Here is a 17,683-nt window from a genome sequence, read left to right on the forward strand (position 1 = left end):
ATTAGACATGTTTCCTCAAGGAACCCAACTTTATATAGATAGATAATAAAATATTTAGTGACATATAAATTCCTTCCAGTGAATGATATATACATCAGTTATTTATATTTAGTTTAATTTGTAGTTCTTTATACAATCTGGATTGAGTAGTACTCCAACTTATATTTGTGATTATTTTTGACCTCCTGATTGTTGAAAGAATACCTTTTGGTATATACCATGTTCTCTTCCAGTTTTCCAGTAAGTTAATAATGAAGAATAATAGTTTTTAAACTACTGTTAATTTATATATGATCTATTGCCAGTCTAGTTCTAAGTCTTTTAAAAATATTAACTCATTAAATACTCGTTTCAACCCTATGAGATAAATTCTGTTATTATATCTATTTTACAGTTAAGCAAACTGAGTAAGTTAATTGTCCAAGGTCACACAGCTACTAAGAGATAGAGCTGAGATTAGAACTCTATCCATAGGGCTCCAGCATCCATGCTTTTACTCATTTCGCTATGAAAAATTTTTTAAGTGTTTAATAAACTTAAACAGGAAAGCTCTAACCAAGATAGATTATTACCATTATGACATCTTTGAAATATATGTTTTGCTCCAGATTTTGTCATGCTGCAGATAAGTATTATGTTGTAGGAAATGGAAAAGTGTCAGAGGACCTGGGTTTTGATCATTTGTTGTCCAGTAACTTCTTGTGTGACCTGATTGAGGAAATTACTTAGCTTCTCCGGAGGTCTAGTGCAGGGATACCTTTCTACCCTCTTAAAAAGGATTTTTGAGGATTAAACAAAATAACTATGAGATTTAGAGAGTCTGGCAAAAGTATTTATCAAGCTGGCATTGTTTTATTTATTATAATTCTGTAATCCCTCAATTATCCAGAAGTCAGAATTACAGCATTTTTCAGCCACCTAAAATAACAGGCTTAAGTCTAAAAACATAAAAGAATCAAACAGCTATCTTAAAATGCACTTAATTTATTCTGTTGAAGATATTATCAGGCTTCATTTACTGCCTTTTGTCTTTTATTTTAAATATAGCTGTAATGAGTTTATTTGTTTAACTTCTCAGCAGAAAACACCTCAAAAGCAGCAAATTAGAAGTATGTATATTAAGGGCCAGGATGCTTGTTTTTAGGCAGGAATATTGAGAGAATCAAGAAATTATGATCAACAGATTGACAGAAAAAAAATATAAAAATGCTAAGGTAAAAATACAGAAATAGAAAAATAGCAGCCTGGGACCATTCAGAGTAGGGCTAAGTAGCCATTTATATCATAATAGTTCTTAAAGGCATCATTATATAATGATACAGTGATAATAAATTAGATACAGTAATATAACATAATTAATATAGTGATAATATTTATAATATAATATCATTATATTAAAGTATCACTATTGCTTAATGTAATTGTGGATTGTCATTTCTAAATAAATGAACAATCATTCCGGAAAGAATTTAAGTTTAATGATTAAAGCAAAAGCTTCAATTTTTTGGTAAATTTACTAGTGTGGAACATCTTACTCTGGCAATGCTAGAAGTAAGACACCTTATGTCACTCTAAACATGTAAAATATGATGGAAATTTAGATTACATAACACAAAATTTAATCAAAACTTTTAGCATTCAATACAGTTGCCAAGTTGAGGTAGCCTTGGGTTTTTAAGAAAATTAATATAATATTTAATGGAAATTTAAAATTTACATATGCCATACCAATGAGATATTTAAAGTCTGTCTAATGAATTTGACTCACATTTACATTGTGTGGTTAATGGTTTCATCTTTTCAGATTTATATTTTTTAGAATAAATTAGTCAAGCCTGGAAATAGTTCTCATAGAAACTAGACTATAGTTATTAGAAAAATTAGCGAAATAACTACTACAAATACTTTTAAAGTTACATTTTATTTATATTATTTAATACTTTTTAAATTTAACAAATGAATTAATGTATGTCAATGCTATCTTACAGGTAGAAAAACCAAAATATCAAATCACTAAATAATATCTCAGAGTACATGTTTTCTTGGAAGTTGAGTCAAAATTGAAAGTTAGGTGTCCCTGACACTCTAGCTACTACCTCTGGCTCCTAGGCCATGCAGACAACAAATACCACAAAGGTGTTCTGCTTTGAAAAACTAATAATTATGTATAAATACTTTAATAATTAGTATTGTTTATAAGTTCAAGTAAGGAAGTATTCAGTATTCATAAGGTTCTTTGTCAGTTATCTTTTACTATCTAACATTATCCTAAAATGTAGCAGCTTAAAACAACAGCAATTTATTACTTCTTATGATCCAGTGGGTTCACTAGGTAGTTCTTTTGCTGCTCTCTGCTGGGTCCCCTCATATGCCTGCATTCTTCTAAACCAAGGATTTACCTGGGCTGGAAGTTCCAAGAGAGCCTCACTCAAAGGCTGGCAATTGGTCTGCTGGCTGTCATCTGGGGTACCTCAGTACTCTCCCAAATGACCTTTCCTCTATATTTGTTGGAAGGTGATCCCAGAGCAGCATTCCAAGAGGGCAAAGATGCAAGCTAGAAGGATTTAGGGCCTAGATCTGATATTTGCACAGTGTCATATGCCACATACTTTTGGTCAAAGCAAATCGCAGGCCAGGCCAGATTCAAAGGGTTGGGAGACGGATTACACCTCTTGATGGGAGGTGCAGCAAAGCTTTGTGACTATATGTAGTCTGTTACAGGTTATTAGTAAATCCAGAATTAGTTTTAAGTGATCTTACTAAACCATAAAAATAATTAATCACATACACATTTACATTTTACAAAATCCATATTTCCCATAAATGTATTTTGGGTATATACTCTTTGCAATTATTATGTGAGTGTGTTCCTCTATGATTTTGGCATGTTATATAGAAATTTTAGTGCGCCATGTTATTTCTGTTAGAACATACAAAGTGAAGCATTTTAAAATGTTTAGTTGTTCATTTTAATTATAACCATAATTTTTGCAATTTTATTATCTTCAGGAAAATGGCATTTATATTTATGCTGCTTTAGAACAAGATTAAAAGACATATTTGAATTTATGTGTATTTTTAATCTAGAATGCAACTAATGAACTCACTAAGCAATCATCAAACGTGAAGTCTCTGAAATTTGAACTCCTAGCAAAAGAAGAACACATAAAGGAAATGCATGAAAAGTATGTGCTTTATATTTTTATCCATTGTATTTGGTGCCACCTAGTGGCGGCTGACTCTACTAAACATTGCACACCAAGAAACAATACCAACATGTTAAGTTGTTTGCCTTTCTTAGTTCGTTTTTAAGCCTACACAAGATGAAAGTTTAAAGAATATTACATATATCATGGTTTATGGAAAGATAGTTACTATTTTTTAATTAGAGTAAGAATGTTTAAAGTTAGATTTTCCATCTTAAACATATTTAATTCTGAATAAATATCAATTAATGGCCAAAAGACTATGAACAGAAAACTTTAGAATGTAGTAATTATTTGACTAAAAATGTATGTATAGGTTGATCTTTATATTGGATTTAATGCCTAAGCGTATAAAGCGAAGGTGGGAAAAAAAGGAAAGTTTTGTTTGTGTTTAAAATAACTGGAGGGTTATGAAATATTATAATACTTTGTGTATTTATACTGAAAGGGAGTTTAAAATGTTCTGTCTCACAGAATCAAAATTATTTCCTTTCTATATCTTTTATAGATAAACTAGAGCTTAGAAGTTGTAACATGTTTAGAAAGAATTCTAATCATAATTTGAGATACATATACCTTATGTACATACATGTATACCACGTTATAAGTGAAGATCATTTAAAATCTTAACAGATAAAACTATTAGACAAAAAGATTGGTTAATTTTTTTAAACAGACTATCTTGAAGCTTATTTATGGATGGAGTTAGTCTTGCTTACTGTTTACCAGTGAGGGCTCTAGAGAAACATTCTTTGAATCCTGGCTTCTTTACCTGCTAGCTCTGGGACTCAATTTAATAGAATTAACTCATAAAGTTCTTAGAATTAAATGAATTAGTACGTGTAAAGCACTTATAACAGTGACTGGCACATAGTAAACACTCAATAAATGTTAGCTGTTGTTCTTTTTATAGTAGTAATAGTAGTAGTTGTTACTGCATCTATCATTTTATACTTAGCGTTACCAATTTAAGCTAAACTGATATGTCAGTTCAATCTCATATGATATTAAATTAGAATGTCATGCCTAACTTTAGTGTCTTTACATATTATCAAATTTTATATTTGTTATTAGAGTATAGAATTGTTTCTTATCGATGTTATGCTTTTTGATAATCTCTAAATATTGCTTTGTATTTTTCTTAGAATGCAAGAATGGAACATAAATATAATAATTTTAAGTTTTCATAAATTTTATTAATTTTTCTCAGTTCTTTTTTAATGTTTTAATGTATATATATATATATAAAGTGCTGTAATTACCAAGTCACAACTGGATTATAGATGTTAATATTTTACTCAAATTATTAATAGAGCAGTATTTTACACCATGCAATTATTTTATTAATTTGCAACTTCACTAATATCAGATAGCATTTAAAAATTAACAGTAGGTATAACATTGGATAATATGTAAGATATCATCACTGTTGAAGTATTTTCTATCACTCTTGATAAAATGCCTTTTTTTCCCTTTCAAGGATGTCTCGAATGGAGAGAGATATAACCATGAAAAGACATTTGATAGAGGACTTGAAATTTCGACAGAAAGTAAATTTGGAAAGTAATGAGAATATTAATGAAATGCTAGAAAATCTTGAAAAAAAGGTATCAATTTTTATGTTCACTGACACTGAAAAAAATCACTTCCCCTTGTATTTACTTTAACTCAAATATTCAATCTTAATAAAAGGTATAGCAAATATTCATAAAATATATGTGTATTGTTACGTAATTACATCATTTGCTCTGAAAGTACATTATTTGTTTTAAAATTCGACTCCAAACGGTCACACATAATATAGTCATTCATTCTTTTTATATTTGTAAATATACCATGAGAAGATAATCAAGTTTAATTTTTAAAATGTTTAATATTTCTGGGATACATAATTCCATTTTATTCAGCATTTTCTTTTATTTAAAGCTATTATTTATAATGATAGAATTAAGCATATATTTTAAATGAAAAATATTATCGTCAATGACTATCAGTTCTTTAAAAAGTGTACTCACCACGGTTTTTTGAAAGTATACTTTTTCCTTATATACATTTAATTCAGTGTACTTAGGAAAAGAGTCATATTTAAAATAGTTGTATAATATCTGATCCCAAAGTAGAAATCAGTGATTTGCTGACTAAGAGATATTTTTTTGCTTAAAAATTTTTAAAGCTGCTATTTACACAAATCATAAAACAAATCATAAAGCAGCTTGTGCTTTGGCATTCACTAAATGTCATCCACTCCAGAGAGAGCGTTTCCCCTACTTTCCTTGTTGGAGATAAAAATGTAAGTAATGCTCAGATGGATTTAAGAGAGAAAATTTTACATGAGCAAGACACATGCATACAGATTTTCTTTCTCTTTCTCCTCCACAGACCCACATGAATTATAATTACTTTGTAGAGGTTTCTTCAATGTTATCCTTAAAATTTTGCTCATTTTTTTAACTTCAATAATCATTTAAGGTAGTCTTACAAAGTTTGTGTAAGTAATCATTTATCTTTAATAGCTTTAAAGTGAAAAAGAAAAACTATTTTCTTCGGCTATTCTTTGAAATGTATAATAAATATGTTGTATTACTTATTTAATTTTATCCTAAAAAGTACATGTTATACTTTTACTGGAGAATACAAATGAAAGTTATCCATGACTTGGCTTATTTAAGAATCAAAACCAACCATCTCCTACTTAAGGAAGTTTAGGTTAGTAATTAAAGGAAATATCGTTAAAATTAATTTTATATTATTAGATAGAAGGCTACACATACCAATATTCATGCTTTTTTGTGCAATTTTGGGGTTTTGCTATTGATTTAAGGATTGTTAGTCTCATTCACAGTATGAGTTCTACAGATTTTATACTTGAATTTGATATCATTTATGAGAAAATAAACTAGACTTATTCATGTATTCATTTGGTTTCCATTTGAAACAAATACAGTATGGAACTAGAATGCCTTTACCAATAATAATTATCTTCATGCTTTTATTGTAGGTGAAGACATTAACTGAAGAGTGTTCCAACAAGAAGGTATCAATCAATTCACTAAAGCAAAGACTTAGTGTCGCTGTAAAAGAGAAGTCACAGTATGAACAGATGTATCAGAGAACTAAAGAGGAGTTAGAAAAAAAGGTATGGTTTTAGGACATGTTAGCCTGGAGATGGACCGTAATAATGTCTTTTTCATTTTTAAAGTTGTCCTTTTTTTCTCCCCAAAACTACTATGAGCTATTTAAATGTTTCAGATAACTGCAAAGAACATTTATGTCTCTACATAAAACTCTTAAGAGTTTGTTTACTATTAAAGGTAGTGCTGTATTAGAGAGACAGATTTACTTGTCTTGGTAATTTCTAATAAATGAAAACTATTGTTAAGAACTGGCATTTATGTAAGTGTATATAAATTTTTAGGTCCACCTAAACTTATAAACCAATTAAATACTTCCATTTGATATATGAAATCTTTCAGTCTAAAATGGCTTCCATGTCTTTAATGATTTATAATTTTTAAAAAGCATAAACTAATTTTGATGATAAATATATGATAATATGTGTGCAGGATATTCATTGAAAATAAACAAAAACAACCATCAATTTTACTCAAATAAAAATGAATACAAGATACAGAGAGAGTAATGAAACCCTTTCCTTATCTGACATCTCTAACTAACATCCAAATCTGTTTAAGAAATATTTTTTTATTCTATGATTACTGGTCTTTTGCAGGATCTCAAGCTTACTTTCCTCATATCAAAAATAAATGAGACTGAATCTGCCATGGCAGAAATTGAAACAGCAGCATCTAAGCATCTTCAAGGATTAGCAATGCAAAGTGAGCAGGCCCTAGAAGGTGCACAGAAGAAATTGCTGCTAGCCAATGAGAAAGTGGAAGAGTTCACCATATTTGTGAAGGTTTGAATTCTTTGTGCTTTACTAACTTGTACTTTACTTCAGGCAGAGTGGGCAGTGGCCTACTTCAGATGGTTTGGGAAGTACGTTGAAGTTCCTTTCTGCTTTCCTAAACCACAAAGCATCTTCCCCTACCCTACTTGCCACACTGTTCAAATTTTCTCTATAAAAGATTTGTTTTTATAGCTTGAGTTTAAAAATGTCCACTCTATTATTAATATTCTTTTCTTAATGTCAATTTAGTTATGAAATTGTGGTAATCACATAACCGAGACAGGTGGGGTTTTTTTTTTTTTTGATTATTTTTATTTTTGGCTGTGTTGGGTCTTCATTGCTGTACGCCGGCTTTCTCTAGTTGCAGTGAGCGGGGGCTACTCTTCGTTGCATGTGCAGGCTTCTCATTGCGGTGGCTTCTCTTGTTGTGGAGCACGGTCTCCAGGTGCTGAGGCTTCAGTAATTGCGGCATGTGGGCTCAGTAGTTGCGCCTTGCGGGCTCTAGAGAGCAGGCTCAGTAGTTGTGGCACACGGGCTTAGTTGCTCCGCGGCATGTGGGATCTTCCTGGACCAGGGCTCAAACCTATGTCCCCTGCATTGGCAGGCGGATTCTTAACCACTGCACCACCAGGGAAGTCCCAAGACAGATTTTAAGACAAAAGAATTGAGTCATTTTCATTCCACTCTCCTTTTAAAAATCATCCAAGCAATAACAACCAGAAACTTGCTCCATGATAACTGAAGTTAAGAGACATTGCACCCCAGCCCATGACCTATCACACATGGAATGGATAGAGGAATGGTAAATGATCTAGCAGGACAAAAGGAATACAAGCTGAAGTGTCTACAAAGGGTGTACCATCTGGAAATTATCTGACCACTGAAGACTCCCAGAACGGTTCTGGCATTGGCTGCACAAGGAACCACCAAAGCTGAGGGTGGTGGGGGAGAGGAGAATACCAGGCTAAAATGGGTGTTTTGTTTGAAAGTCTTTATAAGGAATTTTTAGACCTCTGGTCTGTACTTCTGCCCAACATGGTCAGCCAGTATTCCTCCCTTAACTATTCTGGAAAAACTCAGGAGGAGCAGTTCTAGTTTCAGAGATATGAGGCACTGAGGTCTGGGAACCTGGTGATTGCTCCACTCCTTTCAATCCCACTGTGAGTTGTTTACACCCCTGTTTAGTGCCTTTTATTCTGCCTCGTATTATAGTCAGCACACGGATCTGTTTCCATTATATAAATTATGATGAGTTCCTTAAAGTCAAGAACAACGTTTTATTAATCTCTACCTCCACAACATGTACCATAGTGACTTGCAAAGAGCTGGCATGCAATAATGATCACTAACTAATCAAATTGAATTTCTCTTAGGAATATGAAATTTTAATAAAAGCCCTTTTGGCCTTTAAAAATAAGAATTAAGACAATTTGACTACTGTGGGAGGGTAACTCTTTACTTTCCCCCTTTTATCTCCTGAAGTTGCAATGTTCTTTTTTTTTTTTTAAACCAATCTTCGATGAGATTGAGTTCTTCCCGCTACTTGTTCCTTTGGCTGGCATATATTATTAAAAACTTGCCTATCATAACAGTAGAAACTTACTTAAATATATAAATATTTTTAATTGATGGAATCTTTATATAATTAAAGTTTAAATGTCCTTCTATGGAATAAAATAACATCACCACTTACTGTCTTCTTTCTTAAATAACCCTACTATTATTTGAACCACTCAACTAGACTTGCTGCATATATAATTATTATATATATAAATACGTTAGTGTTCTCAAATCAGTTACCCCCTTAGGTATTGATCTTATTTATAAGAATTAACATTCCTGGGCTTATAAGTTGAATATAAGATGGCAAATAACTGGATCTTATGTATAGTACCATTTTCTTTATTCCTCTAAAAATAACAGCTTACAACATTTTATGCCAGTGTTAATAGAACCCCGTTTAGAACAAATCCCTTACTTTGTTTCTTTGGAAATCATAGATACCTTGGGAGTTTTCTCATTTAAAAAATATCTACAAAATGAATGGAATAAAACATTTTATCTCTTTCAATGAAGGTTTCAAATGGTATAAAGTCAGACCAATAATGCTTGCCTTAGAGGACTCTAAATGATTGCAGAGTATTAATTTAAATTTATTAATTTAATCATATTTCCTTTTCCTGATTTAAAATGTCATTCCTTCCAAATGCTTGTTGAATAGTCTCACTGTTTAACTTATGATAAGCACTCTCATTGAATATTGTCGTTATTTTACTCATGATGTAGAGCTATTTTTATTATGACTTTTAGCTTCATAAACCTTTGTTTTCCTTGTTTTATATTCAGCTTAGAGTTGCATTCTTTGTACTGTTAGCCAATATGTAAAATATGAAATGCACACTTATAAGATTTACTCAAATGCTAATTATGGTTTTTCCTAAAGTATTCCTTGAACGTGTCCTGTTTAAAAAAGAATTGATAACCAGAAGTTTTTAAAATAGAAAAATGAATTTTATGATTAGATATCTGATTATTATAGACTTGATGAAGTTTCATGACCTTTATGATAATGTAATGGGTGTACTTCTTCACATAGAGTAGTTTGGCAAAAAATTATCTTATAAAAAACAAACTTCTTATTTATGTCCAAGGATGTGAATAGTATTTAATGATATAGTGAATGTCTAATCTCTGGTTGTTCGAGAGTAACATACTAATCCTTCATATATTTCACCAACAATGATATAGAGTATAGATGTCCTAGTACATAAATTCACGATTGCCGTGGTTTCATGACTTTTTAATTTGAGTAGCATATTGAAGGTCCTATAGTAGAGAATGATAACAGATAGGGATAAAATATTTTTAGTACTCTTTCAGAAGTTTTCCATGTTGTTTCAGTTTGGTATTTAGATTGCTTGCATTAGAATCAACAGATTCTATTGCATTTAAATAAAATTCATAATTGCGGGCATTATTGAATCAAAATCTTGGTTGGGGTGAGGCCCAATAATCTGCATATAACTACTAGGTGATATTACGCATTAATACTGTTTTGAAAACATTGTGTTTTTTTTAAAGCCTAACATTGCTTTTATGGATTGAATCTATATAACAAAATATTTATCAGTTTGGTATTTAATAGCACCTTTTACCACTCATGACTTCTAATGGTAATTTGACATTTGTTTTACTTAACTGTGTTTTAGGGTCAATATGTATTTGATAATGGTACCACTTCTACTGCTTAATCCATTTCTCTAATAAAGGGCCACAAGCAAACTAGTGCCCAAACCAGAAACATTGGCAAAGACTGGATATTTGGGTCTGAGGAAGGAGATTACTGTCATCCTTCTCTTCCTCACACGTATGGCCCACCCTAGGACTGGGCAGAAATGCTCAGGAGCTGCCATCCGCAGTGACATACCATCAGTGACGTCCTAAACACTACTGCATTACAGCTCAGCTTTCACCTTTTTAAAAATTTAAGACCTTCCATAATTTGACCCTATTCTGTTTAGAATCTAATTTTTTTCCCACTACTCTCCAAATTTCACCCAGATTATGTTCAGCCTTGCCTTTCCTCAAGTTCTCCTTCTTCCTTGACATATCCTTCTCTCTTTGCTCTAAATCCTTCCAGTTTAGCTCAGGGCCTTCCTCTTTCATGAATCATTTCTTTAACTCTGTGGTTAAGGGGAAAGGGCCCTACTCTGCCAGTTTCTAGTTCTGTTATCTCAGGCAAGTGACTTAATCCTCTGTGTCTCAGTTTCCCCATCTATAGAATTAGTGTAATGATGGGACATACCTGAAGTGAGGATTTAAATAAGTTAATATAGATAAAGCTCAAACATTGCCCAATATGCTCAGTGTTATCTGAGTGTCAGCTAGTAGTATGGCTATCATTTATCTCCTGAATAATTATTGTATATACCATATAAATTAACACATAACTGCAAACTCTCATATTTTTCTTTTTGTTTCAAGTAGATTATTATAATCAATTTGAAGTTAGGGTATTGTCATTCATTTACCCAAAGTACTGGCACATAATAGGGCTCACTAAATTCTTGAAGAATTGATTTTACATCTGCTTTAAGAATGGTGCAGGACACTTAATCACTGCTCAGATTGAAACCTCTGTGAAGGCAAGAGCTATGCACATTGCTTAACGAGCATAGTTAAAGAATGTGCATAGTTCCTACGTGGAACATTATGATCACCAGGACTCATTCTGTGCAGAGCTTATTAGGGTATCAAGTACACAAAAGTACTTAATAAATATTATTAGTAGTACTAATAGTAATAATGTTTGTTCTGGCCATGTTATGGAATCTGTGTTCCCTTTACTCTTTTCACTTATGCATAGGGCACAACCAGATGATAGAAGAGGAGTGGCCATCTGTTCTAGATCTAGTCTTGAATATGGAATTTTGCCCTGGAGTAAAATCAAGTGCTTTGAGCATCTGGACTGGATATATGTGGCAGAGCTGAGGCTTTGAATTCTCCTAATAACTGAATAAAACACACAAGGGAAATTTCTAGAAGTATTTGCTCAGTTTGATTGAGCACTGATATAGGCTTGTTAATGTGCTTGTATATGAGAGTCATATGCTCAATTCCATCTCCTCGATGGCTTTTGTTAGCTGATAAATAAATACCAGCCAAAGAACAACATTTAGCTGGAAGCTTAAATCATTTAATTATCAATGTGTACTTGCTTGGTAAGATTTAGTACGATGATTTGGGCATATAAATTTCTTGCTTCTTTAGTGAAAACATTTATAGGGCATTATAATTTTATTTTTAATAAGTACAATTGTTAATACTTTGGTACTGATCTACTCTGTTAATTATGATTTTTTTCTATTTTTTTTCCAACTTTATTGAGATACGACATATAACAATGTATAAGATTAAGCTATACAATATGGTGACTTGATACATGTATATATTATGAAATGTTTACTACAATAAGGGTAGTTAACACATCCTTAACCTCACATAATTACCATTTTATTGTTATTGTTATGGTGAGGACATTTAAAATCTACTCTCATAGCAAATTCCAAGTATACAACACAGTATTGTTAACTATAGTCATATGCTGTACATTAGATCCTTGTAACTTATTCTTCTAACTGGAAGTTTGTGTCATTTGACCAACATCTCATTTCCCCCTCCCCTCAGCCCCTATCTTTTTCTGTCTGACTTATTTCTCTTAGTATAATACTCTCAGGGTCCATCCGTGTTGTCACAGATGGCAGGATTTCCTTCTTTTTCATGGCTGAGTAATATTCCATTGTGTGTGTGTGTGTGTGTGTGTGTGTGTGTGTGTGTGTGTGTGTGTGTGTGGGTGTGGGTGTGTGTACACACACACACACACACACGCCACATTTTCCTTATCCATTAATCCATTGATGGACACTTAAGTTACTTCCATGTCTTGACTAGTGCAAGTAACGGTGCACTGACCATGGGAATGCATATGTCTCTTTGAGATCCTGTTTCATTTCCTTTGGATATGTACTCAGAAGTGGGATTGCTGGTAGTTCTAATTTTTTTGAGGGACCTCTATACTGTTTTCCATAGTGGCTGTACCAATTTACATTCCCACCAACGGTACATAATGGTTCCCTTTTCTCCACATCCTCGTCAGCATTTGTTATCTCTTGTCTATTTGATAACAGCCATTCCAACAGGTGTGAGGTGATATCTTGTGGTTTTGATTTGCATTTCTCTGATGATTAGTGAGGTTGAGCACCTTTTCATGAACTTGTTGGCCATTTGTATGTGTTCTTTGGAAAAATGTCTGTTGAGGTCCTTTGTCCATTTTTAAATTGGATTATTTGGGTTTTTGTTATTAAGTTGTATATAGTTTGAAGTCAGGAAATGTGATACCTCCAGCTTTCTTCTTTCTCAAGATTGCTTTGGCTATTCAGTCTTTTGTAGTTTCATACAAATTTGGGGATTTTTTCCTATTTCTGTGAAAAATGCCATTGGAACTTTGATAGAGGTCGCAGTGAATCTCTAGGTGGCTTTGGGTAGAATGGACATTTTAACAATATTCACTCTTTTAATCAGGATATCATTCCATTTATTTGTGTCTTCTTTAGTTTCTTTCATCAGTGTCTTACAGTTTTTGGTGTATAGATCTTTCACTTCCTTGGTTAAATTTACTCCTAAAATTGTATTGTGTTGGGTGCTACTATAAGTGGGATTGTTTTATTTCTTTTTTACATGTTTAATTCTTAGTGTATAGAAACACGACTAATTAATTTTTGTCTGTTGATTTTGTATCCTGCAACTTTACTGGATTTGTTGATTAATTCTAACAGCTTTTTGATGGAGTCCTTAGGACTTTCTATATAAAAGATCATGTCATGAGCAAACAGAGACAATTTTATTTCTTTCTTTCTGATTTGGATGCCTTTTATTTCTTTTTACTGCCTAATTGCTCTAGCTAGGACTTCCAGTACTGTGTTGAATAGGAGTGGTGAGAGTGGGCACTTTTCTCTTGTTCCTGATCTTAGAGGGAAAGGTTTCAGCCTTTCACTGTTGAGTGTGATGTTAGCTTGGGCTTGTATTATATGGCCTTTGTTATGTTCCAGTGTGTTCCTTCTATACCCAGTTTGTAGAGAGTTTTATCATGAAAGGATGTTAAATTTTGCCCAATGCCCTTTCTGCATTTATTGAGATGATCATATGATTTTTATCCTTCATTCTTTTAACGTAGTGTATCACATTTATTGATTTGCGTATGTTGACTCATTCTTGCAGTCCAGGAATAAATCCACTTCACCATGGTGTATGATCCTTTTAATGTGTTGTTGAATTCAGTTTGCTAGTATTTTGTTCAGAGGTTTTGCATCTATATTCATCAGGGGCATTGGCCTATAGTTTTCTTTTCTTGTAGTGTCCTTATCCGGCTTTGGTATCAGGTTAATGCTCACCTCATAGAATAAGTCTGAAAGTATTCTCTCCTTTTACATTTTTTGGAAGAGTTTGAGAAGGATTGACTTTAATTTTTCTTTGTTTGGTAGAATTCACCAGTGAAGCCATCAAGTCATGGACTTTTCTTTGTTGGAAGGTGTTTGATTGCTGATTCAGTCTTCTTACTCATTATTAATCTGTTGAGATTTTCTGTTACTTCATGATTCAGTCCTGGTAGGTTGTATGTTTTAGGAATTTATCCATTTCTTCTAGGTTGTCCAATTTGTTGACATATAATAGTTCATAGTATCCTCTTATGATCCTTTGTATTTCTGTAGTATCAGATGTAATATCTTCTCTTTCATTTCTAATTTTATTAATTTGAGTCCTCTCTTTTTCTTGGTAAGTCTAGATAAAAGTTTATCCATTTTGTTTATCTCTTTAAAAAACTAGCTCTTAGTTTCACTAATCTTTTCTATTGTCTTTTTTTGTCTCAATTTATTTATTTCCACTCTTCTCTTTGTTATTTCCTCCCTTCTACTACCTTTGGGTTTAGTTTGTTCCTTTTGTAGTTCCTTGAGGTGTAAAGTTAGATTATTTTTTTGAGATTTTTTTTTTTTTTTTTGCTTAATGTAGGGTTCCACATGGCAGAAGAGGCCAGTGACAGGAGTTGGGTGTTGGCGTGCAGGTGCTCAGGTGGAGGGGCTAGCTGCAGGTGAGCCCAGCGGTGCACGCCAGTGAGAGGAGACAGAGCCAGATCTGGGCCCACAAACAGCTGTGGGGGCCTTAGCTGTCAGCATGTAGTCCTATGGCTACAGGGCCTCACCACAGGCACTTGCATGTCGTTGGAGGCCAGTGACAGGAGTCAGACCAGTGGCGAACCGGTCCACAGCTGAAGGGGTTAGCCCCAAATGCATGCACGGCAGTGTATCAGCTGCAGGGGTCTAGGCTGGCATCTTGCACTTGTGCAGCTGCAAAGGCCAAGCTGACTTCCAGTGCAGATTGGAGGGTCCAGTTGGGGAGAGGGAGGGAGTCAGTCAGGTGGCATCCGTGAAGGTGGAAACCTGTGGGGGGAAATCACAGTGGTGAAATCTGCAGGGGGGTCATGGCAGCTGTCCTGGGCTTTGGTTTCTTCAGTGGCGAAAGCTGTTGGGATCCTGCACAGAGCTGTAAACCACAGCTGCTCTTGCTGCATAGCTGATATTGGGAGCCCCAGGCATTCTTCCTTGCTCCAACCTGTCTTTATTTGTCTTAGCTTTGTCAGTCTCTGGGTGGTGTGAAACTGAAGTGGGTCCTTCATGCAGTGATATGAAAAACTGGGGAAGTTGGTTCCTCACCTCATTCTCCCTTTCCCAGCGAGGGAACTCTTTTGAACTGGGCAGTTCCCCCTTGGCACTGAGCAGTGCCACCCTGGGGTATGGGATGATGCAGGCAAAACGAAACTGCCCTTCTTTTTCTTTGTGTGGAGTTATTCTCAGGTTTTTTGCTCCACTGTGTTGCTGAAATTTCTTAAGTGGACTCCTGAGCTCTTCCAGAGCTTATTTTTGTTTGTGGATATCTGTCTAACTGTAGATATTTGTGAGGGGGATGGAGGCTGGATCTCCCAACCTATATTTTGGTGACATCACTTCTTAATTATGATTTTTAAACAGTTTTATAATAAAATCCAATTTGAGTTAGCTCTTTCTGTCCTATCATTATATAAGAAAGGTAAATGACAGCTGTTTTTAAAGACAAGTTTTTAATAAAAATACACTAAGTGGGTGAACTTTAAAATATGTAAATTATATCTTGATAAAGCTGTTTAGGAAGCCGTTAAAAAAAAAAGACATTACTTCTCCAAGAAACTATGATGATAGGAGTGACTCCACAGTATTGGAGCAGCCAGTTATAACCTTCATCATAATAATCTAATCTTACTGAAAAATCTAATCAGTCCATTATGATTCAGTGAAATTCAAAACTTTTTGTAGTTCGCTAACACAGATCAAGACTCATTATAAATGCTGGAAAACTAGATCTTAATAAGACTGGAATGAAATAGCTTGCTGTGTTTCGCTCTAACACTATAGCTCACTGCTTACAATAAATTATATTATAATATTGAAAAACATAGTGACTTTAAGTTGAGATGTAAATCTAAGAAAGTACTTCTACTTTGAAAATATAATCAAATATTGGGACAACTCCTAGCCCATGATACTCCAAGAAGTTCAAGAAGGCTGACATAAATTTTTAGAAATTCAGTTAACATTAATTGAATGTTTATTTTGTGCCATACAGTGTTTTTACTTACCTTGACAATAAGTGATAGCCATTATTCAACTGATGCAAGCAGAGTGAAACTTTTTTAAGCTTCTATTGTTTTTAACATTGGAATATTTTAAAAGTTTTGCACAATTTGGGAGTCTTAAAGTTGCTTGGGGGGGACCTTCAAGATGGCAGAGGAGTAAGTCATGGAGATCACCTTCCTCCCCACAAATACATCAAAAATACATCTACATGTGCAACAACTCCTACAGAACACCTACTGAACGCTGGCAGAAGACCTCAGCCTTCCCAAAAGGTAAGAAACTCCCCATGTACCTGGATAGGGCAAAAGAAAAACAGAGACAAAAGAGTAGGGATGGGACCTGCACCTCTGGGAGGGAGCTGTGAAGGAGGAAAAGTTTCCCCGCACTAGGAAGCCCCTTCACTGGTGGAGACGGGGGTGGGTGGGCGGGGGGGAGAGCTTTGGAGCCACGGAGGAGAGCGCAGCAACAGGGGTGCAGAGGGCAAAGCGGAGAGATTCCCGCACAGAGGATCGATGCCGGCCAGCACTCACCAGCCCGAGAGGCTTGTCTGCTCACCCGCCAGGGCGGGTGGGGGCTGGAAGCTGAGGCTTGGGCTTCAGAGGTCAGATCCCAGGGAGAGGACTGGGGTTGGCTGCACGAACAAAGCCTGAAGGGGGCTAGTGCACCACAGCTAGCCAGGAGGGAGTCTGAGAAAAAGTCTGGACCTGCCGAAGAGGCAAGAGACCATTGTTTTGGAGTGCGCAAGAAGAGAGGATTCAGAGCACTGCCTAAACAAGCTTCAGAGATGGGCGCAAGCTGCGGCTATCAGCTTGGAACCCAGAGACGGGCATGTAACACTAATGCTGCTGCTGCAGCCACCAAGAAGCCTGTGTGCAAGCACAGGTCACTATCCACACCACCCCTCCCGGGAGCCAGTGCAGCCCGCTACTGCCAGGGTCCCGTGATCCAGGGACAACTTCCCTTGGAGAACAAACGGCGTGCCCCAGGCTGTTGCACCATCATGCCTCTGCCACCACAAGCTCACCCCTCATTCCAGTTATAACTAGCGTACCCTTCCCTCCCACCAGCCTGAATGAGTAAGAGCCCCCTAATCAGCCACTGGTTTAACCCCGTCCTGTCTGGGTGGGGAACAGATGCCTGAGGGCAACCTACACACAGAGGCGGGGCCAAAACCAAAGCTGAACCCCAGGAGCTGTGCAAACAGAGAAGAGAAAGGGAAATCTCTCCATGTAGCCTCAGGAGCAGCGGATTAAATCTCCACTATCAACTTGATGTACCCTGCATCTCTGGAATACCTAAACAGACAACGAATCATCCCAAATTGAGGCAGTGGACTTTGGAAGCAA

At 34.9% G+C, this 17,683-nt stretch overlaps 1 protein-coding gene across 4 annotated transcripts in view; it reads left to right on the plus strand.

The window, feature by feature from the left end:
- CNTLN (centlein) overlaps positions 1-17,683 on the plus strand; it is a 366,460-nt gene that overhangs the window by 293,055 nt on the left and 55,722 nt on the right. For all 4 annotated transcript variants that reach the window (XM_082467994.1, XM_082467993.1, XM_082467992.1 and 1 more), the window contains 4 exons: positions 3,088-3,185; positions 4,687-4,813; positions 6,205-6,342; positions 6,937-7,122. In XM_082467994.1, the coding sequence (XP_082324120.1) occupies positions 3,088-3,185; positions 4,687-4,813; positions 6,205-6,342; positions 6,937-7,122 (549 nt within the window). The remainder of the gene's footprint in view (positions 1-3,087; positions 3,186-4,686; positions 4,814-6,204; positions 6,343-6,936; positions 7,123-17,683) is intronic.

Source organism: Balaenoptera physalus (genome assembly GCF_965194825.1).
Source record: "Balaenoptera physalus genome assembly, chromosome: 7".
Classification (NCBI taxonomy): Eukaryota; Metazoa; Chordata; class Mammalia; order Artiodactyla; family Balaenopteridae; genus Balaenoptera; species Balaenoptera physalus.